The 27,285-nt window shown below is 39.8% G+C and overlaps 2 protein-coding genes across 2 annotated transcripts; one reads left to right on the top strand and one right to left on the bottom strand.

The window, feature by feature from the left end:
* Nucleotides 1-4,974: 4,974 nt before the first annotated feature.
* On the bottom strand, nt 4,975-20,530 carry LOC131789536 (uncharacterized). The gene is made up of 7 exons (XM_059106688.2): nt 20,446-20,530; nt 16,025-16,287; nt 15,218-15,771; nt 14,273-14,826; nt 6,941-7,194; nt 6,131-6,687; nt 4,975-5,824 (listed from the first exon to the last, which is right to left on the bottom strand). The coding sequence occupies exons 2-7, from the start codon at nt 16,248-16,250 to the stop codon at nt 5,258-5,260; spliced, it is 2,712 nt and encodes a 903-aa protein (XP_058962671.2). The 5' UTR covers nt 16,251-16,287; nt 20,446-20,530; the 3' UTR covers nt 4,975-5,257.
* On the top strand, nt 10,029-26,406 carry LOC131789482 (monocarboxylate transporter 10-like). Its single transcript, XM_059106602.2, has 4 exons — nt 10,029-10,082; nt 22,849-23,214; nt 24,230-24,780; nt 25,354-26,406. Exons 2-4 carry the CDS (start codon nt 22,974-22,976, stop codon nt 26,032-26,034), a joined length of 1,473 nt encoding a protein of 490 aa, XP_058962585.1. The 5' UTR covers nt 10,029-10,082; nt 22,849-22,973; the 3' UTR covers nt 26,035-26,406.
* The last annotated feature ends 879 nt before the right edge of the window (nt 26,407-27,285 follow it).

Below are 27,285 nucleotides of genomic sequence, written 5' to 3'. Positions count from 1 at the left end.
TCTTTCTAAAAACATGTGTTACCCGATCATTTAATTATTTCATCCAAGTATCGCTGGATCCAGTTCTTGCAGTACCTCTTAACTTTCCAAGCAAGTCTTTGTCCCTGGAAAGTACGTTCATCGATCTGGTGCTGACTAATCAAGAGTTAATAGGATATTGGATCATATGCATCTTTGTTAAATTGTAAGGAGGATGAACTTTGGGATTTGCAGTTAGTGGTATTCAGAGCTCGCCAATACTCCTCTCTCATCAAGATTATATTACCTTATTAAAGTAAAAAGAGATTCCAGATACCCCTAAACCCGAAACCCCTAGCCAGGCCTCGATAGTTGCAGACATTTAGACATGACTGGGTCAGTGAAACGAAAGTCTGCAATTATGAAAACATTTCAGACCTGGGTCATTTCCAAGTAGTTTGTGTTGTGTAAAAGACTTCAGCGAAATTTTCACTGCTTTCCACCCACTCCTTAAGGATTATTTTAGTACCCGTTCCAACAAAGAGTATAGATTGGGATACGCCACAAAAAACCCCTCAACTAAAGAGTTTAGAAAGTGTATTTGGCAGAGCTATAAGTGTATGTCTGGTATTGTAGAAAACAGGGAAACAGTTTGTCAATTCACTTCATAACTGTGCACATTTACTTAGGCTTTGGTCATGCAAAGGTCGTTTCACATTTTCAACGCCTCGTGTGGCCACCGACCCGACATACCTCTAATCCTCTGATGTTATAACCTGATGAGGAAGTCGTATGGTCCCCTTCGAGTTGAAATACTCTTCAAATCGACGCATGCTATCCCAGTGGCAAGTTCTTGACAGATAATTCGTTTAATCGTTGAGATAAATGCAAAAAAAAAAAAAAGGAACAGAAAAAACTGAGGCCAATTTGTTCACTTCTCTTAAGTGGACAAAACCTACTTCACGAGACGCTTATAATTATTGGGCACCAGGTTGATATTTTTATCAGTTATGAGTGGGTATAACCGTTCGACCCGGTGTACCCAGTTAGGAGCATTGACACTTGACTTTCACAGCGCTTCTTGCTCTTTGTGTGCTCCATAAATTGGCTCAGACGACCTCATACTTGGTGCGTGTGGTATCCTGTGAACTGAGAGAGATCAGGCTTCGCAGGGAGGTCAAACTTCCTCCAGGAGGAAAAGTAATCTTCAAATCAAGGTTACAGCTCAGTAGTTCAGTTGTTGACATGTTAACATGATTATCTGCACCAAGTATGGAAAAACAACATGTAGTTTTTTCGATTGAGGTCACGAAACTCAAAATTAAGGACTGTCATAGGGATGTTGAATGGCCACTTCTGATAACTCTCTACATGGAAGATCTGGTAAACGTAAATGATGACAAAAAAAGTATATAATAAAACCAAATTAAATCTAAAAGCCCATTGAGAAGGAGCCTTCTGTGTTACGCTGATGAGCATCAGGCGTATTTAAAATCATCGGAAAAAAAAGGTGGGTAAACTACAACCTCCGTGAAACAGTAATTAAAAACGCTGAATATCTTTCTGAAAATTTAATGTATTTTTAAAGTAAGGCCGCTAGGAAAAAGAACCACAGAAATCCTTTCATGAAATCATAAATCATTGAAGTAAGATAGATTATCCACTTTGACAAGGAAAACAAACTTAATTTTGTATGATTCAAGACCGAAAATAATACCCAGAAATATTACAAAGCGAGATAAAATACGATCGCTTTATCCTAAACGTTTCTCATGCCTGTTAGAGAAAATCTCCAGCCTCTATAATATTCCTTTCCCATCTCAGATCCTTTTCCTCTCTTTACAATACCTTCATTTATATAGAGGAGCTGTATGGCTGAAAATATTTCGGCTAAAATCATTGATATAGAGGTAAACAGAGGAAATGATATATCATTTTTTTTTGACAATTTTTAAATATCATCACTCAATGCTCGATTCCTTTTGAAACCTCCGCGCTTTCGAGGCTCTGTTATCATATTCAATCATAGGTGTGTGGCTGTTTGCTCCCTTAGCAAACTTCTTTTGTTTCCTACCGTATGAGAAAGTTTACGTGGTAGTTAGAACTAGAAGATTTAAAATAAGCATAACGCTTATCTATTCAACAACAGTTGAAACTATAGTTTAATCCCCTTTTTCAGCTGGTTTCCTACATGGCTGGTCCAGAGGCCAAAAATACTCAGTCATTCTACTTTTCTACTGAAACGTTTAAAATAGGGCTAGCTTTTAAGGCTATCAGTCACGCGCATGACAAAAGTGATAACGCAGAGAATATACCTGGCTTACGCTGATAAGGGACCAGAGGATTTTGTAGGGATCACGTGGCTTTCAGAGGGAATGGGGTGGGGATCAGTAGCCACCAACAGACCCTTAAGGGAGAACTATAGAAAACTAACTGCCTATGAGGGAATATCACAGGGCCTTATGTGGGATCCGGTAAATTTACCGTGACAGAGACAAATCTTAATAATCCGCCGCCCCCCACTCTCCGTGTGATAAGTTTCTGAGATAGCCAATACTTTTAGAAGTCCTCCAAAAATTACTCAAATATATTTATCAAGTAATCTCTGAAGAGTTTTAATGATTTATCATATACAAACGGCATCAACAGAATAGGAACTAACGCGAAATATCAAATGCAAAGAAAACATTCCCAGAAGTCTTACGGTGAGTTTCTGGCTGTGCTCCTAATGGTATTTATCAGAGATCAACACATACAATCTGTACAAAGGCACATTCAGTGCATTATAATTTGATATGGCCTCTTTATTAACCTATTGTCTCTTGCATCGCGTGGTTTTTTTAGCTATTTTGGCACTGATGTCCTCACCTTTCAACTAACATCAGATCATATGTCTGATTATAGGATTTACGATCATAACAGGGAATTCAAACGGTAGAGTCATTAAGTAATATCAATGCCTGTGTTAAAGAGAAATTTTTTGAGTACAAAAACAGTGAATGATATTTCTATACATGAACTGGTATCAAGTAAAATAAAGCTTGGGGTTTGGATTAAGGTGTATAACTGCGGCTTGCCTCTCGAAATGGCGCGACTTCTACCAGCACGTTCAGATAAGCAGAGTAGGGCTTTCACTTATGGGATATAAAGGAAGCGTCTAAGTAGTCTCAGTGACAGGGTTTAGTTTGCTTAACCCTCCACATGAATGCGTAGACAACAATGGTTGTTCATTGTTACTATCCATTTGATTGCATGCAGCCATGCAGTGAAATCATGTCAGCTTTGAAACTTAGTGTGTCAAGCATACGTGAGACTTATCCCTCTGTTCGTTCTTTCCTTCAACTGTAAGAGAATTCCTTTTCGTATTTTCAGGATGTCGGGCAATCGCTTGAACTTCACTCAGCATATGATATTAAATAGAAGGGAAAATACAATTCTGGAAGAGAATTCAATTAGTAATGGGTGGTCCTGGGTCGATAAGTTTATCTCCTACCGGTGGTGCCTATACTTAGTCTGTAACGACAATTATTTACTCTGGTTTTTCATTTCCTTCAACGAGCATGTAAACTGATTGATTAAAAGCGCAGATATAGTACATACTACGCTTTCACAAAAGAATTACCTCTGTTGTACTCAATTACTTCCGGCCGGTTATGATAAACATGAATGCATGTGTTGCACGAAACCCACTCATTGCATTTTTCACACGCCTTCCTAAACTAGTTCAAAATGTATCAATGATCACGTGCCTTAAAAGACATCTGCACGCACGTGTTTGAGACCTATCAAAGATACAAAGCATGCTAGGGTTTTACAAAATCGAAAATAGTTGGAAAGGGAACAAAGCAGACCATCATTGACCACGCCCAGTTTCCGACCAGTTCTTTGTTAGGCGCCAACAAGACTCCGTTTCATTGCGACAAAACTGGTAACAACAGCTTAAGAGCTAAGAGCTTCTCTCAGAAACGTGCAAGAATTCAAAAGAATTCAGTTAAATATAATGAATGATTGAAGAGATGTTTTCATCTAAAACAATGGAAAGCAATTAAACTACCACCTTACTTGTTATATTTCTTGGCATATGTCAATGGAATATAAATTTGTGTGTTAAAACCCTAATCGAACCACTATGAACAACGATCACTTTTATAAATTAATCAATGTTTTTGGGGTTACAAAGTAAGGGCGTTCTAAAATTATGCCCCATGTTCTACAGATAATATTGAATAAATATTTTCGTTGCCTAAAAGACTTTGCTCAAGTTGCTTGCTCCGGACGTACAAAGAATTATTTTTGGTTACCCAAATGTCAAGAAGATCACATCGCACAAATCGGATTATTCCATAGTGATGACTGTTTTATACGTGACTCGGGATTAAGCGAGTGAGACTTAATAGCCTTTCATACTGGATAGGCTTAAAAACAGATCACTTGGTAAAAAAAGCCCGTAGGCACGGTCGCTTGTTCTTAAAAATGATCCATCATCTTGTTTAACGTTTTCCGAATAGAAGCATGAAAGATATTTATAACTAAATGACGAGTCGAAAGAATCCTTATCAATCAAGTGTCCCCGAAACAAAACTTATACCGAAAAATGTTCACGTTCGGCCGACGCAACACGCAAACGGAAATGTTTAGGTGTCTCAAAACGTTGACAATTACAAATGTCTTCCGGCGATCAATAACCACACTGATTAAAGTCATGCAAAGAAAAGCGCTGCCACAAGGGACCAATCATTGTCTTTTGGGGGGGAGGGGTTGTGGGTTTGGGAGGATTTTGGATGAGTCATGATAAAAATTTACCTGATCCCTTTATAGGGCTCTGTGATATTCTTACAGTCCCCTTCTCCCTCATTGGTAGTTGATTTGTAGTCAATTTCCCACAGCCCCCCCCCCCCATATCCTCTGTTGGCAACGACTGATCCTCCTCCTGTTCCCCCTTAATATTTTGTGATCCACCCTTAAAGTCCTCCACCTGATCCCCCCTCCCCCATCCTACAAAGGTTAATAATTACTAGTCCCTTAAGGCTTCGCGTTCATTTGCAATGATCCTATAGACTTTGTGCCAGGAGCCCATGAACTTCTGCTTTCTGTAACGTAATTTAGGAAAAGAAACGCAAAGGATTCTATCAAAACAATACGTTCCAATTGTTCTATCCAATCAGAAAACTGACTCGTTAGCACGTTCGCCACAAGAGTCACAGCGAGTATGGTGGGCAACTGACCCTTTAAAGAGTAAACGCGGGCTCGGTCTCAATTGGGAACATGCGTTGGTAATCGATCCCATGGCCTTGAAACGTCAGGTGTACTGTATGCTCTGATTTGATCCTGAAGTCTCGTTATAGGGTAATAACCTTTCTCTTATTATCCTCTCTTCATTCTCGTCATTGAACTTGACCCAGTTTACGGTATACATAACAATCGCAGCAATCAACGCCACGCCCCCTGTGACGTAAAAAGATACATTGTAACTTTTTGAGGCGTCAAAAATCCATCCAACCATGGGTGGGCCTAATGTTTTGGGAAACGCCATTAAACAATATAAAGCACCTATGGCATGCCCAACGTTTTTCACACCAACAATGTCACGCGTTATAACGGGCAGTAACATCTCGTAACAACCGTCGCACACACCAAACGCGAACGCGTACACGGCTATCCACTCGTATTTCGTTGCCATTGTTACAGCAGACGTAGAAATAGCTATGCATAGTAAGGAGGCTGGACAAACTTTAACGCGGTTGAACTGAGGGTAATCACATAGCGCACCGAGCACCAGACTTCCCAGCAAACCTCCGATTGCTAAGTAACCCGTCAGGAATGATGCGCTAGACTTGGTGACTCCTTTATCTTCTGCGAAGCGAACCTAAAAACCAATCAGAGAAGTGGTTAGCGAGTGAGGCCATATCCCTACAACGCAAATAGTCACTGTTACCTGGCACAGAATGTTAGAAAGTTGTGTGGCCAACAACTTGCATGGGGAGCAGAACAAAGAGACTAATGTTAGTTGACAATTTTTAATACCTCTCTTTGTTAAGAAAGTCAGGAAAGCAAGTAGCTTCGTCTTTGACTCGTAAAAACAATATTCATTGATCACTAGTAGCTCTGCTTGCTTCACGATCTGCCTCGCCTTACAACTTTACTTTGCATATTTAAATTAAAAAGATCTTACCAAATGGACGAAAGGCACAAGAAACACCACCATAAAGATGCATTGCGCCACAACCCACATAATATATGCTTTGCTCCTGAAAAAACTCAAGTAGAATTCTCTGTTTTGTGGTTGTTGATTTCTCCTTGTTGCCGAGGAGACAGGGGAAAACGTCAAGGCGCTCAGAAGCATGAAACTCTGAAGACCTGCAAGAATCCGAAACGTAGTCGAGACGCCAAATTTGGAAGACAGCTTCTCAATTATTGGGCCATATACAAGAGTCCCAGATGCAGCTCCTGCTAGAGCTATTCCCGAAACAAGAGCCAAGCGCTTTTTAAAGTACTTCGTTAGCATTACCAGCGAGGGGAATAAGCCGAGACTTGCCCCCAAACCCCAGACAACTCCATAGGTTGCATAAAGCGGTGCAAGTGTTGTTGCGAAGGAACTGGCCAGGAGGCCTACGGCAGACACAAAAGATCCAATGATGACAACCAATCGGCTTCCGAAACGTTCTGCGAGAGAGGTGCCCACAGCAGCGAACAGATACATCATACTGGACGCCAGCGAGGCAACCCAAGCTATGAAGGGAGACAAAGTTATTCTTTTGACTGTTTGGTGTAAAATAATCAACGATTGAGTTCCGCCAGCCATCTTATATAGGAGCGCGCCAGTCAGATTTTCGCCCTTGGGATGCGTGCAGTGTGATTCGGGATAGAGAATTCTTGTGGGTGGTTTCGGAAATCTAAGGGGAACAGTTGGGTTGTAACGCAGTATCCTAACGTAATTGACTCATCTTCATCTCTGGAAAATTTTGAATAGTATATCTTTTACCTGTCTCTCCTCTTGATGTAGAATATTTTTCCATCAAAGCATCATAAACAACTCCCGCGCAATTTTGTTGTCCAACAGTCAGGAAGTTCACCATAAACACACCCAGACAAACGACCCATCCCCAACCTCCGTCGGGAAGAGGATGACTGCCATTTGTTTCCGTCACTTTCTGTTTTGAAGGTGCATCAGAAACATCAAACTTTTCTTCATAGTTGTTGCATGCCATTTTAACGTTTTCCCTGATTGTTTTTAGTCTGAATTAACTGCAAAGATAAATTCACAGATCAAGAGTTAAGCCTATTATGCCTTAGCAGAAGTTTAGAGAAGGGATTGCTTAACGATTCAGAAAGAACTTTAAGATGAACGGCCTTCAAGTTGAGGACAAGAGAAACAAACAAGAAACCTGTTAACTGGCGCATGGCAGTTGAGAACTATATCTTTCAACAATTGCCTTCTTTGTATAATTATTGCTGCGAGCATTAGCGAGCAGCAACACTACTCTTGACTTTCCGTGTGGGGCCTATATATATATATACTACTTAAATCCCATTAGTCGTTAAGTCCACATTACTTGTTCGGTTACAAGAGAGCTATCCATTTCTTGATTTATTTTCTAACAAATCAATTACAGGTAAGAAAATTCTGATGAGATGATGTTAAAGCACCTAGAATTGACTTCAAACAATTCACAATGGCTTGAGCTTTTAGATACTTAGATATCCTGATAACATACAGTTTTATATATGTTAATAGCTTCTAAAATTAATTAGTGATTTCCTTGTGTTCTTGTTCTGTCCAAGAAATGTTAATTTAAAAGACAAACCAATCGCAGATATGTGAAATTACAATCGTATAGTTCCTGTTGCTTGTTGAACTCTAAAGAGTAATATTAACATAACTATTTATATTTCAATAAAAGCTAAGTTTTTTCGTTTGTCTCACGATGTAGTCACGCGTGATGTAGATCGCGACGTCTCGACTGCATACTGCTAGTCTTCTTTAGGCGATGAAGTCGACTGGTCATGCGTGATCTTCTAAAGCATGATGCTCTGCTGTGATTAGTTGTTATTCAACAGCTCTGATAGGTGCATTTCGATCCTTGCTGTTCACTCAGTGATTTGCTCCCTCGGCGGTCCGCTGTTGCACGGCTCTCCTGTTGTTGTGTTTTTTGATCGTGGGCATCTACGCTTACGAAATTTCTATTCCACTATCCTTGTTGATGTTGTTAGGGTGAAGTCTTATATGAATTGCCTCTTTAATTGACCCAAAGACTAGCAGTATGCAGTCGAAACGTCGCGATCTACATCACAAGTGACTACATCGTGAGACAAACGAAAAAACTTAGCTTTTATTGGCATTCACCACGATGAATAACCACAACATTTTCTACGAAATATTTACATTTCGTTGTTAGTGTTCACACAATGACCAAAATCCAGAACAAAAGGAAATAAAAATACCGTAAACATTGCAGAGGCTATTTCCCTTTACTATCAGTGTTTCATTTTGCTTTGATTTACATGACAAATCTAAGCAATGTAACTTGAAAAAATCTGCCACGTAATTTTAGTTGACTTTGGCAATACTTTTTGTAAATGTATGGTTGTGCAAATAACGCTTGTTGTCGTTCCGTATTTCGTTCGTCCCCTCGCACCACTTAATTTGTCATTAGCAACCACTAGTCATAATAATAACAATCTCGGGGTAGCATCGTAGTGTCACGTAACACTGTATTTTCTGAAGAGAGAATCTATATTTTGTTGTCAATAACGAATTCGAATTTGGTTCGGTTCTACTTAAGTTCTTTTGTGTGGCTGCAATAGTTTTTTCTTCTTTTTTGTTCTTTATTCTTGTGCCTCACGTCGCACGGTTCACTTTCTCAGCAGAATGACAATAATGCAACCACAGACAGAGACAAATCTGGTGAAATACTGCCAACAACACCACGCTGTGAGAAGTTGCAGCAACCATTCGGTTCGTTTTAAAAACAGCAACTTTACCGAGAATATCCATCACTACTGCGGAACTTTGTCCGCGCTAAAAAGGCTTGAGATGTTGAAAACTCGCAGCCAGAAAACTCGTTGCAATGACTTGAACTGCAGTCACACTGAGCGACCCGTCGAGGCGACCTGTCACAATGAATTGTGTTGCTACCTCCATTCCTTTGCGCTTTGACGCACAGGAACTTTAGGATGTTACCTCATGAATGCTGCCTACTTTTGTACAATCTATGATGTTTCATTTACATGCAGACCTACCTTACTGCGGACTTAAACGGCTAAATTCAGAATCCAGATGCTGGTTTGCCCAATACCCTGCTCCTTTTCCAATTTGTGTTGCAAGAGTACGGTCGAGTTTCATCCACAACAATTTACCCGTAATGAGAACAAATGAGTGTTCTTACCCAAGCCTTGTTCGCTTTTGCACACGCGAAGAATTACGCCAGACAAGCTTTCTTAGGAAATTGGGTCATTGTTCCAGTAATAAATTGCGTAACTCCTTACAATGCATTACAAGACACCCTCGGAATGTCCCACGAGACCACGACTCAAAAGTTCAAATAACGCATTTGAAAAAATAGCTTGAATGAAAATCTTGTGTGACTCGTAGGTTTATTTATGATAACAGACAACGAATACCTTACATTATTACAATACCTTTAAAATATTACCAAAAAAAAAATGGGTGCTCGATTCCCACGATCCGGGACTGCCATATTCTTTGGATTGTCGCACGATTGGATTGTCACGTAATGTCACGAAAAATACCACAGCATTAATGATGATTTGCGTGAATTGTAGCGGCTGAAATTCTTTACAAACTAATTTTGTTTTCAATTTGATGATAATGTGCGGTGGAAGATTGTATGAATTTGAAAACGGGGCCTATTACAATGCTTTTCGTTTACATAATTTGGTGCCCGGCCCTGACTAGATGATGACATTCTTTTTGGCTAAGTCTACGAAATCGAATTTTGTAAATTATCCGAAATTTATTCTGGAATTTCCAGACCTCCTATCGATAGCTCTTAATTACTATGCCACTTACCTTATGATAATTAAGATTATCGACAGAACCACATGTGTTTTAAAAGACGCCAAATCAAGCCATTGATTGCTGTTTATTTCAGGATACCAGGCAGGTATGTCAAAGGCGTATTCTTTTCTTTTGTAATTGTATACGGAAGAGGAGTAAATTGATAGCTGATAATTACTTTAAAACGGTGAAAAACTCCGTGACAACCAACTGTCTGAGAAAATGCTCCGTAGGTAAAATTTGCACGGGCATTAGGATAACATTAAGTTTTCTCTCTGTGCAAGTCAAGTGAAAAATACGCGGGGAAAAAGCGGATAAAAAGGGGATACAATATCACAGAAACTTAAAACGTACCTGAAAAGGAAAAGTTCGTTTTATTGTGCAGACGACTAATTCTGATGATTTTATTCATCAGGGGAAAAAAACAGGCTAAACGCATATTTAATTGCTGGTGGTGCGGGTTGTTTTGGTTAAAAAACTGCCATGAAGGGAAAAAAAATTAAGTTGTTACTTTGCCTCAAGACCCCAATGACTAAACTACAACTACAACTTCCATGAAACAGTAATTAAAAACGCTGAATATCTTTCTGAAAATTTAATGTATTTTTAAAGTAAGGCGCTAGGAAAAAGAACCACAGAAATCTTCTTAAGAAATCATAAATCACTGAGGTTACATTGATTATCCCCTTTGACAAGGAAAACAAACTTAATTTTGTATGATTCAAGACCGAAAATAATACCCCGAAATATTACCAAGCGAGATAAAATACGATTGCTTTATCCTAAACGTTTCTCATGCCTGTTAGAGAAAATCTCCAGCCTCTATAATATTCCTTTCCCATCTCAGATCCTTTTTCTCTCTTTACAATACCTTCATTTATATAGAGGAGCTGTATGGCTGAAAATATTTCGGCTAAAATCATTGATATAGAGATAATCAGAGGAAATGATATATCTTTTTTTTTTTTAACAATTTTTAAATATCACCATTCAATGCTCTGTTTCTTTTGAAACCTCCGCGCTTTCGAGGCTCTGTTATCATATTCAGTCATAGGTGTGTGACTGTTTGCTCCCTTAACAAACTTCTTTTGTTTTCTACCGTATGAGAAAGTTTACGTGGTAGTTAGAACTAGAAGATTTAAAATAAGCATAAGGCTTATCTATTCAACAACAGTTGAACAACCCTGTAAAAATGATAATTTAATCCCCTTTTCCAGAGTTTCCTACATGGCCGGCCTAAAGGCCAATTATACTCAGTCATTCTACTTTTCTACTGAAACGTTTAAAATAGGGCTAGCTTTTAAGGCTATCAATCACGCGCATGACATAAGTGATACCGCAGAGAATATACCTGGCTTACAAAAATGTCTCGCTGATAAGGGACCAGAGGATTTTGTAGGGATCACGTGGCTTTCAGAGGGAATGGAGTGGGGATCAGTAGCCACCAACCGACCCTTAAGGGAGAACTATAGAGAACTAACTGCCTATAAGGGAATATCACAGGGCCTTATGTGGGATCAGGTAAATTTACCGTGACAGAAACAAAATCTTAATAACCTGCCGCCCCCCACTCTCCGTGTGATAAGTTTCTGAAATAGCCAATAGTTTTAGAAGTCCTCCACAAATTACTCAATATCTTTATCAAATAATATAATCTCTGAAAAAACGCTTTCAATGATTTATCATATACAAACGGCATCAACAGAAACAGGAACTAACGCGAAATATCAAATGCAAAGAAAACATTCCCAGAAGTCGAATACAATCTGTACAAAGGCAGATCCAGTGCATTATAATTTGATATGGCCTCTTTATTAACCTATTGTCTCTTGCATCGCGTGGTATTTTTAGCTATTTTGGCACTGATGTTCTCGCCTTTCAACTAACATCACATCATACATTTAATTATAGGATTTACGATCATGACAGGGAATTCAAACGGTAGAGTCACAATCTCGAGGGAGTTGTACCAAAAATAGCCTTTGTCAAAGAGAAACTTTTTAACCCTTGAGTACAAAAAAAAGTGGATGATATTTCTATACATGAACTGGTATCCAGTAAAATAAAAAATTAAAGTGTATAACTGCGGCTTGCCTCTCGAAATGGCGCGACTTCTACCAGCACGTTCAGATAAGCAGAGTAGGGCTTTCACTTATGGAATATAAAGGAAGCGTCTAAGTAGTCTCAGTGACAGGGCTTAGTTTGCTTAACCCTCCACATGAAGGCGTAGACAACAATGGTTGTTCATTGTTACTATCCATTTGATTGCATGCAGCCATGCAGTGAAATTATGTCAGCTTTGAAACTTAGTGTGTCAAGCATACGTGAGACTTATCCCTCTGTTCGTTCTTTCCTTCAACTGTAAGAGAATTCCTTTTCGTATTTTCAGGATGTCGGGAAACCGCTTGAACGTTACTCAGCACATGATTTAAATAGAAGAGAAAATAAAATTCTGGAAGAGAATTCAATTAGTAATGGGTGGTCCTGGGTCGATAAGTTTATCTCTAACTGGTGGTGCCTTTACTAAGTCTGTAACGACAATTATTTACTCCGGTTTTTCATTTCCTTCAGCTAGCACGTAAATTGATTGATGAAAAGCGCAGATATAGCAAATACTACGCTTTCACAAAATAATTATCTTTTTTGTACTCAATTACTTCCGGCCGGCTGTGATAAACATGAATGCATGTGTTGCACGAAACCCACTCATTACATATTTCACACGCCTTTATAAGCTGGTTCAAAATGTATCAATGATCAAGTGCCTTTCAAGCCATCTACACGCGCGTGTTTGAGACATGTCGAAGATACAAAGTATAGGAGGGTTTTACAAATCGAAAATAGTTGGAAAGGGAACAAAGCAGATCATCATTGACAACGCCCAGTGTCCGACCATTTCTTTGTTAGGCGCCAACAAGACTTCGTTTCATTGCGACAAAACTAGTAACAAATTAAGATCAACAGCTTAAGAGCTAAGAGCATCTCTCAGAAACGTGCAAGAATTCAAAAGAATTCAGTTAAATATAACTCTTAATTGAGAATGACTGAAGAGATGTTTTCATCTAAAACAATGGAAAGAAGTTCAAGCAATTAAAGAACCACCCTACTTGTTTTAATTCTTGGCATATGTCAATGGAATATAAATTTGTGTGTTAAAACCCTAATCGAACCACTATGAACAACGATTACTTTTATACATTAATCAATGTTTTCGGGGTCACAAAAATAAGGGCGTTCTAAAATCATGCCCGATGTTCTACAGATAATATTGAATAAATATTTTCGTTGCATAAAGACTTTTCTCAAGTTGCTTGCTCCGGACGCACAAAGAATTATTTTTGGTTACCCAAATGTCAAGGATATCACATCGCACAAATCAGATTATTTCATAGTGATGACTGTTTTATATGTGACTCGGGATTAAGCGGATAGGCTTGAAAAGAGATTACTTGGTAAAACAAGCCAGTGGGCACGGTCGCTTGTTCTTAAAAGTGATCCATCATCCTGTTTTAAGTTTTCCGAATAGAAGCATGAAAGATATTTGTAACTGTATGACGAGTCGAAAGAATCCTTATCAATCAAGTGTCCCCAAAACAAAATATATACCGAAAAATGTTTACGTTCGGCCGACGCAACACGCAAACGGAAATGTTTAGGTGTCTCAAAACGTTGACAATTATAAATGTCTACCGGCCATCAATAAACACAATGATTAAATTAGTGCAAAGAAAAATACTACCACAGGGGACCGGTCATTATCGTCTGGGGGGGGGAGGGGACGTGAGGTTGGGAGGATTTTGGATGAATCATAATAAAAATTTACCTGATCCCTTTATAGGGCTCTGTGATGTTCTTACAGTCGCCTTCTCCCTCATTGGCAGTTGATTTGTAGCCAATTTTCTATAGCCCCCCGTCCCCTATATACTTTATTGGCGACGACTGATCCCCCTTTTATTCCCCCTGAATATTTTGTGATCCACCCCCAAAGTCCTCCACCTTCCCCCCCCCCCCCCACACCCTACGAGCATTTGCAATGATCCTATAGACTTTCTGCCAGGAGCCCATGAGTTCTTGCTTTCTGCAACGTAACTAAGGAAAAGAAATACACAAGATCCTATCAAAACAATACGTTCCAGTTGTTCTATCCAATCAGAAAACTGACTCGTTAGCACGTTCGCCACAAGAGTCACAGCGAGTCTAGTGGGCAACTGACCCTTTAAAGAGTAAACGCGGGCTCGGTCTCAACTGGGAACATGCGTTGGTACCGATCCCATGGCCTTGAAACGTCAGGTGTACTGTATGCTCTGATTTGATCCTGAAGTCTCGTTATAGGGTAATAACCTTTCTCTCATCCTCTCTTCATTCTCGTCATTGAACTTGACCCAGTTTACGGTATACATAACAATCGCAGCAATCAACGCCACGCCGCCTGTGACGTAAAAAGATACATTGTAATTTTTTGAGGCGTCAAAAATCCATCCAACCATGGGTGGGCCTAATGTTTTGGGGAACGCCATTAAACAGTATAAAGCACCTATGGCATGCCCAACGTTTTTCACACCAACAATGTCACGCGTTATAACGGGCAGTAACATCTCGTAACAACCGTCGCACACACCTAACGTAAACGCGTACACGGCTATCCACTCGTATTTCGTTGTCATGGTTACAGCAGGCGTAGAAATAGCTATGCATAGTAAGGTGGCTTGACAAACTTTAACGCGGTTGAACTGAGGGTAATCACATAGCGCACCGAGCACCAAACTTCCCAGCAAACCTCCGATTGCTGAGTAACCTGTCAGAAATGACGCACTAGACTTGGTGACTCCTTTATCTTCTGCGAAGCGAACCTGAAAGATAAATCAGTGAGGTGGTTAGCGAGCGAGACCATATCCCTACAACGCAAATAGTCACTGTTACCTGGCACAGAAAGCTAGTAAGAATGGAGGCCGATGAAAGTTGTGTGACCAACAACTTGCACGGGGAGCAGAACAAAGAGACTAATGTTAGCTGACAATTTTTAATTCCCCTCCTCCTTAAAATAAATCAGAAAAGCAAGTAGCTTCGTCTTTGACTCGTAAAAATAATATTCATTGATCACTAGTAGCTCCGCTTGCTTGACGATCTTCCTCACTTTATTGCGGTCATGAAGGGCGTTTCAACCGTGACATTAGATTTATGTCTATTTATAACTTCGCAAAAGGTAAAACCAAGTTTTCCAAAGAATTAAAAAGATCTTACCAAATGGACGAAAGGCACAAGAAACACCACCATAAAGATGCATTGAGCCACAACCCAGATAATATACGCTTTGCTCCTGAAAAAACGCAAGTCGAATTCTCTGTTACGCGGCTGTTGATTTCTACTTGTTACCGAGGAGAGAGGGGAAAACGTCAAGGCGCTCAGAAGCATGAAACTCTGAAGACCTGCAAGAATCCGAAACGTAGTTGAGATGCCAAATTTGGGAGACAGCTTCTCAATTGGGCCGTAAACCAGAGTCCCAGATGCAGCTCCTGCCAGAGCTATTCCCGAAACAAGAGCCAAGCGCCTTTTAAAGTACTTCGTTAGGATTACCAGCGAGGGGAAAAAGCCAAGACTTGCCCCCAAACCCCAGACAACTCCATAGGTTGCATAAAGTGGTGCAATTGTTGTTGCGAAGGAACTGGCTAGGAGACCTGCGGCTGACACAAAAGATCCAATGATGACAACCAATCGGCTTCCGAAACGTTCCGCGAGAGAGGTGCCCACACCAGCGAACAGATACATCATACTGGACGCCAGCGAGGCAACCCAAGCTATGAAGGAAAACAAAGTTACTCCTTTGACTGTTTGGTGTGAAATAATCAGCGACTGAGTTCCGCCAGCCATCTTATATAGGAGCGCACTTGTTGGATTTTCGCCCTCGGGATGCGTGCAGTGTGATTCGGGATAGAGAATTCTTGTGATCAGTTTCGGAAATCTCTGAGGGAAAGTTGTGTTGTAACGCAGTATCCTAACGCAATTGACTCATCTTAATCACTGGAAAATATAGAATAGTATATCTTTTACCTGTCTCTCCTCTTGATGTAGAATATTTTTCCATCAAAGCATCATAAACAACTCCGGCGCAATTTTGTTGTCCAACAGTCAGGAAGTTCACCATAAACACACCCAGACAAACGACCCATCCCCAACCTCCGTCGGGAGGAGGATCATTGTCATTTGTTTCCGTCACTTTCTGTTTTGAAGGTGCACTAGAAATATCGGACTTTTCTTCATAGTTGTTGCACGCCATTTTAACGTTTTCACTGATTGTTTTTAGTCTGAATTAACTGCAAAGATAAATTCACAGATCAAGAGTTAAGCCTATTGTGCCCCAGCAGAAGTTTATAGAAATATTGCTTGACGATTTAAGATGAATGGCATTCAAGTTGAGGACAAGAGAAACAAACAAGAAACTTGTTAACTGGCGTATGGTAGTTGAGAAATATATCTTTCAACAGTAGCCGTTTTTGCATTATTATTGCGCGAGCGTTAGCGAGCTTGACTTCCCGTGTGGGGTCTGGGCTCTGTATGTGCGTTTAAAACATTACTTGTTCGGTTACAAGAGAGTTATCCATTTGTTGATTTATTATGTAACAAATCAAATATAGGTAAGAAAATTGTGAAGAGATATTGTTAAAGCACTTAGAATTGACTTCAAAACAATTCACAATGGCTTGAGCTTTTTAGATGCATATCCTGATAATATACAGTTTTAAATGTCATATAGCTTCTAAAATTAATTAGTGATTCCCTTACGTTCTTGTTCTCTCCAAGAAATGTTAATTTCTAAGACAAACAAATCACAGATATGTGAAATTACCATCGTATAGCTCTTATCAATTTTCCGGTTCCTGTAACTTGTTGAACTCCAAAGAGCAATATTAATGTAACTATTTACATTTCGTTCTTAGTGTTCACACAATGACCAAAATCCAGAACAAAAGGAAATAAAAATACCGTAAACTTTGCAGAGGCTATTTGCCTTTACTATCAGTGTTTCATTTTGCTTTGATTTACATGACAAATCGTTAGCGATGTACTCAAAAAAACCTGCCACGTAATTTTAGTTGACTTTGGCAATACTTTTTGTAAATGTATAGTTGTGCAAATAACGCTTGTTGTCGTTGCTGTTGTATTTCGTTCGTCCCCTCGCACCACTTAACTTGTCATTAGCAACCACTAGTCATAATGATAACAATTTCGAGGTAGCATCGTAGTGTCACGTAACACTGTATTTTCTGAAGAGAGAATCTATATTTTGTTGTCAAGAATGAATTCGAATTTGGCTCGGTTTTACATAAGCTCTTTTGTGTGGCTCTAATAGTTTTTTTCTTCTTTGTTCTTGTCGCTCACGTCGCACAGTTCACTTTCTCGGCAGAATAACAATAATGCAACCGCAGACATGGACAAATCTGGCGCATGAATACTTCCGACAGCACCACGCGAGGAGAAGATGCAGCAACCATTCGGTTCGTTTTAAAAACAGCAACTTTACCGAGAATATCCATCTTATCAAAAAATGATAAATTTTCCGCGCTTTTCGCCATTCTTGAAATACTTTCATGCGGCCGGTGACATAAACAATAGAGGACCACAGCACAGACAGGGACAGGGTTGACTCAGAGGGTAAGTGTGGAAGATGGAAGCTCCGGATAATGGGCTCCTGCTTGTAGACCTACCTTACTGCGAACTTAAAGGGTTACTGACGCCAAATTTTGCTCCTTTTTTTTTTTTTGGTCCCAATACATTCCTCTTTGGTTAAGAAATCCTAAATGAGCAAATCAACAATATATTGTGCAAAATCAAATTTTCTACAATTTTTTGTGGACGCTTAATCGACGGCCATTTTGAAAACGGTCCGAGTCAGGTCACGTGATGCGATAGTCACATGTGTACAAGGTAGTGAAAAGCGTCATGTCAAGACCTGACAGTAATAACTTCGTCTCACCTGTTCAATTGCTGCCCAAATTTACGAGCGAAAAAAATAAGATTCGTTCCATTCTGTTATAGGCCACCATTTAGAGACTACGAAATACGGAGTGAGAAATAAAATAACGAAGGTTGAATAATCGAAACGCGACGGATCGCATGTTTGTATTCAGCGCCACAGGTAATTTGCACGCCATTTCAAACAGCTGTAAAAAAATATATGTTCCCATAATTTTTTCCTCTTAACCATTATCGAGTCCTATACTTGAAAAATGTTTTTTATTCCAAGCCGAAAAGTATTGACTTTAGATTTTGTCCGTTGTATATCACTGTGACGTCAGGCCCATCGGTTCTGGAAGGAGCGTGACTAAAGGAAGGTACGTCTTTTATTGGGGGTGGGTTAAGTCGGGGTATTTTAGAAATTTTTTGCGAAAAAAATCGTGACCCTCCCACTTCCCAGAATGGATTAATGCATGACCCTTCAAAAATACCCACACAAAAACATCTGACCCTCCCTCCCACCTCCTCCGAGACAAACATAACCGGAAGAGAAAATAACTAACCGGAAGTGTTACTCACATTACCGCGTCTGTGTACAAAGAAATTAATTGCGTGGCGTGTGATTGCATTGTGTTAACTTGAAAATGGACAATGATGTACGAGGAATAGAAAGAGGGAAATACGCTTGTGGAGAATGCGAGGATTTCATGAGGTCAGATGGAACAACTTGTGGCTATTGTGGCTGTTTGCAGACACGCCTTTCTAAAAAGGATGCTTGCTACTCCTCTTACTCTGTTGGTGGCATATCGGGTTCGGGAACAAGTGAAAGTGCAAGTCCAGAGAAGTAGAAAGATGAAGATCTGGGGTGGTTCCCGAACCCAAAGGGCGAATAAATTGATTTCTCCAATAGTATTCTGCCAAAATTCTACCTGTCCTTTTGGACCACTTGTCCCTACAAGGAACGCTTTCGCCGCTGTTTCGTGACTGAAAGAAAACGCCAGTGGGAGGTTCGCGAGGCGTTGAAAGCAATAAATCAAGGAGAAGAAGAAAGAGGAGATTGAAAGGGAGCGAATGGAACGGCTGAACCGAGAGTACAATGACATTGACTGGGTTGGACTGTACAACTCCGATAAGCTGTCGTCCTTGAGGGTGGACGAGCTATCCTTGTACTTTTCCATCACAAGGTCACCTTCAAAGGGAAGAAAGCTGAAAAGGTCGCAATGATTGAGCAGCATATACATTCGTGTGCCTAACTTTCGTTAACTTCCAATGGAAGTGAACAATAACAGAAACATGCTGCAAACGGATGTTACAAGAAACGCCTTATTATGAGCGGTAACCGGTCAAGTCGCCTGAGAGTCATCTCGCCCGAAACCTGAGTCATGTTGCCCGAAATTTTAGTAATGTCGCCCGAAAAAAAGGTCAAGCCACCCGAAGAAACAAATACTAAAAAGATCAGAATTTCAGACTGTTAATAGGCAATAACGTTGAGAAATTTTAATCACTAAAGCGCTCTTTGTTTCCCACAACACCATGAAGATTCTTAAAGCGTTGTTCGTTCCTAGCAACAAAGGGAAACGTTGTTCGTTTCCAACAACAAAATGCAGCGTTGTTCGTTTGGTATGTAATCGTTTCTTACTCACGGACGTTTCGTAAGCTTGTGAAACTTTTTCTTGGTTTCTAACAATAATATGAAGACTTTGACTACACAGAAATCGAGAAAATCATTCAAGCACATGTCATGGGACTACCTTGCACCCACCATTTAAAACGCAGTGCGCGACAAACTCGTGCTACGGAAATAACAAGCACCTAATGTTTCTCAAATGACGACCTGAACTAAAAAAAAATTATAATTAGCTACTTATCTTATTTGTATATAAGGAGGTATGTTCTTCATTGAAGAAAGTTCTGTCTGACGAGCGCTTAGGCGCGAAACTCAGAGTCACAGAGAATCGATGCGTCACGGGCTCTTGATCCTCTCCTGACTATCGCGCCCTTTTTTAGGTTACATTTGTCCTAGCGATTCAAATTACCAGGGCCTAATTTCACCAACAGATTCATAAACCCTTTCATTATGTTGAACTTCCATCGAGGCCTCAAAATCCGAATAATCAGACCCCGAAATAGAACTGCTTTCACTCGAACTACTGTCCGCCATATTTACTTTGCTTAATGTACACACGTGTAAAGCGTAAGGTCACATGATCGAAATCGAAGCGTTTACGGGGGATGCCTCACGAAGCTGCATTTAGGACAGTTTTCCCAGCAAAAAAACGCACAAAAAAAGCATACGAAGCACCTTGTATCTGTTTCAATGTGTTATCCGAGGCATTTAGACGGTATTCCGAAAAAATAACTTGTTAGCCGTCAGTTACCCTTTAAACGGCTAAATTTGAAAATCCAAATGCTGGTTTGCTCAATACCCTGCTCCTTTTCCAATTTGTGTTGCAAGAGTACGGTCGAGTTTCATCTACAACAATTTACTCGTATTGAGAACAAATAAGTGTTCTTACCCAAGCCTTGTTCGCTTTTGCACACGCGAAGAATTACGCTAGACAAGCTCTCTTCTAAAATTGGGTCATTGTTCCAGTAAGATCCTCACAATGCATCACAAGACACCCGAGGAATATACCACGAGACCACGACTTAAAAGTCATAAATAACGTAATTGAAAAAATAGCTCGAATGAAAATCTTGTATGACTCGCAGGTTTATTTGCAATAACAGACAACGAATACCTTGCATGGATACAATGCCTTTAAAGTATTACCAAAAAAAAAAAAAGTGCTCGATTCCCACGATGCGGAACTGCCATATTATTTGGATTGTCGCACTACTGGATTGTCACGTAGTCACAAAAAATACCACACCATTAATGATTATTTGCGTGAATTGTATCTTAGTTAATTATTTTCCCATGTAGTTAAAGCGGCTGAAATTCTTTACGAACTGATTTTGTTTTCAATTTGATGATAATGCGCGGTGGAATATTGAATGAATTTGAAAACGGGGCCTATCACAATGCTTTTAAATTTCATAATTTGGTGCCGGCTCTAACTAGATGATGACATTCTTTTTGGCTCGGTCCGCGAAATCGAATTTTGTAAATTTGTGAAATTTATTCTGGAGTTGCCAGACCTCCTATCGATAGCTCTTCATTACTATGCCACTTACCTTATGATAATTAAGATTATCGACAGAACCACATGTCTTGTAAAAGACGGCAAATCAAGCCATTGATTGCTGTTTCTCTCAGGATACCAGGCAGGTATGTCAAAAACATATCCTTTCCTTTTGTAATTTTATACGAAATAGGAATAAATTGATAGCTGATAATTAATTTAAAACGGAGAAAATCTCCGTGACAACCAACTGTCTGAGATAATGCTCCGTAAGTAAAATTTGCACCGGCATTAGGATAAAACTAAGCTTTCTCTCTGTGCAAGTCAAGTGAAAAATACGCTGAAAAAAAAGCGGATGAAAAGAGGAATACAATATCACAGAAACTCAAAACGTACCTGAAAAGGAAAAGTTCGTTTTATTGTGCATAAGGCACTAATTCTGATGATTTTATTTATTAGGGGAACAAAAAACAGGCTAGATGCAAATTTAATTGCTGGTGGTGCGGGATTGTTTTGGTTGAAAAACTGCCATGAAGGGAAAAAATTAAGTTATTACTTTGCCTCAAGACCCACAATTTCCGTTTCGATTTTAAAGATCCATTTCAAGTAGAAGTTCATCCATGCAAATTTCGACCGAAATAAACTTGCGTACTGATAAAACGTGGCAGGTTTGGCAGTTGTTCAGTCAGTTACTCTTTTAGTATTCTTAATAACATAGCACAAAACAATTATTTCTCAAATAACAGATTTACTGCTAGAGCATTTGATGTACAGAAACATTCAACCCAAACCTTTATCAATTTAAGCTCAAAAACGACGCCTTTTCTAAATTTCCTGAGGCGGTTTTCCATACTAAATCTACGAAAGTTCCATGAAAAAAGTGCTGTGATCTGATTGCCTACGCCACTCTCTATCTTTTTCATGGTAGATAGTGTCTGAGAAAAGTGAATAACCTACCAGTGTGTGGTTGAAAAACAAAAAATTAAATAAAAAACACGAGCCTGTCTTGTGACTAATTTTTAAACCACTGTTGCAAAAACAATGAAATTATTTGCTTTTGATTTCTATGCGTGATAGTTCATTTTGGCTTCGCCCTCGTGAAGTACAACACGATTGAGTGTTCCTGTTGCCTGCCGCAACAGAGATAAGGTTTCTTTGGAAACCAACAACTTTCCTCGGTCTAGTGTCCAACGTTGAGCTTTTTGCAAGATGGTCAAGAGTTCGATTTTAATTTTCTACTGTGGTGATACATCTTTCGACAAGTAATGAGAGGTTTTGTCTACAAAAACGTGACTTAAAGGTTAAGTACAAAGCCTTAAAAAAAAAAGAGAAACACTCAGACACCTTTAATTTAACAAGGATGGCAAGTTTCAATAAAAAAAAATTGATGTATTAATGATGACGTAGTGGATTGACATTTTCACCTTCCTCGGAATGCTTGCAAGGATTTTCGTGTTCCTCTTAAGCAACAACCGACCCATAAGCATTAACTGCCTCGGAATCTGCTAAATCAGTGGATTCGTCTGATACCATTACCGAATCAAAACGTATTCTATTGTTTTAAACAGAATTATTTTGAGAAGCTCACTAAACTCATCAAAGGCGCTATTTAAACGAAAGCGGCGGTTTAAAACAAAAAAAAAAACAACCGCGTTGCATCAAGGGTGGAAATGGGCCTTCACACGCTCTCGACTTGATTTTATTTATTTTTTTCTAGCAAACTTACGTTTAAGCACTGATCTATTCATGTTTGTTTATTCGGCTGTTTACATGATTCTGTTCAACTGATTCCAGCTGAGAGGTGACAGCCAAATTACTACTGCTCAACTTAGTACTGGGCCCTAAGGTCAACGCTAGAGCAAGGAAAAGGCGCTTCAGGTGGACACAGGAGCACTTTTGCCATCCTCAGGAGAAGAAATATGAATTCCATGTCAGACATGGCATCAGAAGAGAGGTGTGATGAAGTTTCGGAGGAAGACGATCAGCCAGCAGCTAATGTGAATCAAGTACATCACAAACCTCCGCCCGATGGAGGGTGGGGATGGGTCGTTTGTCTCGGAGCATGGATTGTTAATTTCTTAACAGTCGGGCAGCAGAATGCAGCTGGTGTGGTGTACTCGGCGCTTTTGAATGAATATTCCACAAAAAGAGGGGAAACAGGTAGAGTTGCTTACACATTCAACCAAACTAAAAGTGTTCAGTTTTCTTTTAAAACTCAATCTATTCATTTTATTTCTTTATATTTCGAAACGATTCTCCGGTAAACGGAAACTGAGATGTGAATCAATAAAAGCAGTATGTGTGCGCAATACAACGTTTGGTGGTTTTCTTCTCTATTTTGACCATCATCTCATTTTAATCGAAAGTAGCTTTTTCTGTCTTGAATTTTTAAACTTCCCCTAAGGTCTGTCATATAATTTTCTAGCAATTTTTGCACAACGCAAGACGTGACTTGATAAAGTATGAGGTCAAAGCCCCTTTCTATTTTCGTAAAAGGTTGCTTTAGATTAAACCGAGTTTTACTCCTTATGATTTCCCATCAAAATCTGTTGGCTATATCCAATCAGAGTAAGAACTACATGTCCATTTAAAAGCCTGGCCCCGGTTGTTCAAAGGTGGGTTAAGATAACCCAGGGTTAGTGTGAAATTTGATTTCAGGTCTGAAAACTTTTAGAGAAAATTCAGTTCAAATATTTTTGCTTGCAATTTGATCATTAGATGTTCTAAAAAGAATAGTGAAAATTTTCCCTAAAATACTTTTGAACAAAGAAATAAAGAAAGCTGGATTACAATTTAACCCCGGGTTAGCACTAATCAGCCTTTGAAGAACTGGGCCCTTATTGATAGCTGATAGGAACAAGCAGCTTTTTTTAACGGCCTGACTAAAACGTCTCCATCGCGACATTCACAAAGCCCGTTATGTTGTTCTTTAGTCGTTGTCTTTTTACCAAGCCTACATTGCTAATCCAGGTCTATCGTGTCATTTCGTGGTCCACAGCTTTAAAACTCAACTTGGCCTAATGAGCATTGCCCATTATCTCTTGTAAAACCTTACTCTATTCCTTTCAATTGCTTGAAAACGTTGAGGTAAAAAAATAACACATGAGAACAATATTATCTTTTTAGATGGACAAGTTTGACAATTGAGTAAATAGCCTATCATCTTTCTCAACAGCTTGGGTTGCCTCGCTGGCGTCCAGTATGATGTATCTGTTCGCTGCTGTGGGCACCTCTCTCGCTGAACGTTTCGGAAGCCGATTGGTTGTCATTATTGGATCTTTTGTCTCAGCTTCAGGCCTCCTTGCCAGTTCCTTCGCAACAACGCTCACACCCCTGTATGGAAGCTACGGAATTATATGGGGTCTGGGAGCAAGTCTGGGCTTATTTCCCTCGCTCGTGATACTAACAAAGTACTTCAGGAGGCGTCTTGCCCTTGCATCTGGGATGGCTTTGGCGGGAGCCGCGTGTGGCACCCTAGTATATGGACCTGTGATACAACTCCTTGTATCAAAGTACGGGATTTCAGTTACATTTCGGATTCTTGCTGCCGTTCAGAGTTTAATGTTTATGAGTGGATTGATATTTCGACCTGTGGAGAGCCATAAAGCCTGCCGAGACAGACGAAGAGAAAACAACGGCAACATTTTCAAGAACAAAGCGTACGTCATCTGGGTTGCTTCGCTTTGTGTGTTCATGCTTGTGTTCCTCGTGCCTTTTGTTCATTTGGTAAGTTAAGCAGACAGATAAATTGTTTCTTCCCTCACTATCCATAGCCTCCACTTCCAAAAAGTTGCTTTCAGTTAGTTGAGAAAGTTCAGGTTTCCGATCTCTGTTTGATAATTTCCTGTGTTTCAGTCTCACTGAGAGAAAGTTTGAGTCTACTTCTCTGAAGCTGTTGGCCATATTCTTGAAACTAAAAAGCAACCTTTTACTCTCAAAGGCTGCTCGCAAATCTGCGTTAAATAAGAGTCTTGTACTCGAATAAGGCTGACGTTCCATCACAGTCTGGGCTTATCCCGTTTTCACAGCCGTGAAGGAGCCAAAGTATAGCCTCTCCTTTGAATTTGTCCATAGCAGTGAACTAATCAGTTCCTCTTCCTCCCAAGAAAAAAATCTCTTCTATTTTGTAATTTAATCATGTTTACTGAACAAAATTAGGGCGACCTTGTAAATTGAACAGATCTCCAGTGATTCATAGTCAGTATTCATGTATCACATTAAGACGATGACTAAATCGACTTGGTTTCCGCGACTGTGGAGCGTTACTTTAATACCTGAATTTGTTCCTTCTTTGTTTAGGTTCGCTTTACAGAGGACAAAGGCATCAACACGACCAAAGCCTCTCTTCTAACAGGTTATATGGCCTTTGGAGGACTTACGGGAAGTATCGTCTTTGGCATTGCGTGCGATCATCCGCAATTCAACCGCCTCAAGGTCTGCCAGCTCTCTCTCCTTCTCATAGCTATTTCTTCCTCCCTTGTCACCATGGCGAATAAATATGTCTGGATTTGCGTGTACGCGTTCACTTTTGGTGTTTTTGATGGATGCTACGAAATGCTTGTTCCGGTGATCACGCGGGATATCGCAGGCTCTCAAAGAGTAGCGCGCGCCATCGGTTTGCTTTACTGTATGATGGCGTTTCCAAAAACGCTCGGCCCACCAATCGCTGGTTGGCTTTTCGACTTGTCCAATGACTACAGCGTTTCTTTTTACGTCACTAGCGCTGTAACCATTATTGCAACAGCCGTCATGTTCCTTCTCAATTGGGTTCCACTCCACAAAGATCGCATAGAGATGGAAGAAAATGAAATGCACTCTCCGAAAATCATAGACGAACCTTCTCACGAAAGTGTTTACGATGGCTTCGGGATAAACTTAACACCAGAAGCTGACGACTTTGTAACTCGCAGGTGGCTGCCAATTTACTGGGTAGAAAGTCGCGGAGAATATGAATATCGTGAAAAGCTGACAGTGCTGTGACCAAATTTAGTTGCAGGGAGAGTTTCCGGGGAGGAAAGGTAGTGTTTATGGACTAGTCGTCCAAAGAGCTCTCTACCGATCAACCAGCAAATTTAGCTCAAAACACTCAGACACGTTTTAAGTAATCTTTCTTTTAATTTTTCTCTTCGCTGTTAAGAAATATCGACACCGAAACGAGGTTTGAAGTTTAAACCGTGTATGATACTGTTTTCAAGTTAAGAAACGAGTCACAAAATCAACATTTAAAAGGTGTTAAAAGCAAGCTGACGGATTATTTCGCTGATTTTCTGGCTGTTCGTGCAGTCACGTGACCTAGTACATGCTTGAGAACAGTCTAAGAACAAGAAAGAAAAAATATAGATAAATAAAAATCTTACCACATTTGTCTTAAATCGCGGGTTCACGTCGTTTCAGATAGGTTTCTTACAACACTGGAGGTGAATTTTCATTACACCTTTTTACTCATCAGCTCCAATGAAAGATGGTTATCAAAAAATTAGAAGAAACTTGAATAAGTAAACCCTGTATTGAAATCGTAGATGTAAAAAAGTTCTTAATGTTACTGCTTTCATCTAAAATGGCACTGACTACAACTGGCAAGCACTCGCACGTAAGGTTTTCCACGAGTATATCAATCAATCAATCAATCAACCAATCGGGTCTCTCCATCCGCACGTACGTCCGTCGATCCGTCCGTAGTATTAGAGTATAAGTCAACTTACCGAAATGCCGTCATCGGCCGAGAACTTGTGTCCACGCTCCGCCCAGTGACACGCTTCAACAGAACCTTCCTCCATGACGTGATGTTCTGAGGAGTAACGCATTCAACGCTTATTGGCATGTACACAACTTCCTAGAAAATAGCGCAAAAATTTGATTTTGTTTGGGCCGAAAAAAGTAAGACTGTGATTATCGTGAATCCAAAAAAAATTTGTCTTTATCAATTACTTGTCTCGCGTGGCTTGCATTCCAAAACTGTTCTCTTAAAGAAAGCTTACAGTTTATCAAACAGGTCCTATGTCATGTGTCACCGAGTAACGCAATCAACGCTGTCACGTTCAAGTACTCATCACATATTTGTAACCAACCCAACATAATGTCTTAAGTGTTTACCTCGAAGATGATTCTTAAGGTGCGTGACAACGCCAAAATTTAGATCACAGTCTGGCCACTGAAACAGAAATAAGTAGAACGGTAAAATACGAGAAGAGAAATAAGCTATTGGTAACACCTTGTATTTGATCAAGCTCA

Source organism: Pocillopora verrucosa, chromosome 13 (genome assembly GCF_036669915.1).
Source record: "Pocillopora verrucosa isolate sample1 chromosome 13, ASM3666991v2, whole genome shotgun sequence".
Classification (NCBI taxonomy): Eukaryota; Metazoa; Cnidaria; class Anthozoa; order Scleractinia; family Pocilloporidae; genus Pocillopora; species Pocillopora verrucosa.
The sequence above is the reverse complement of the archived record's forward strand: the minus strand, read 5'-3'. Positions and strand labels throughout refer to the sequence as shown.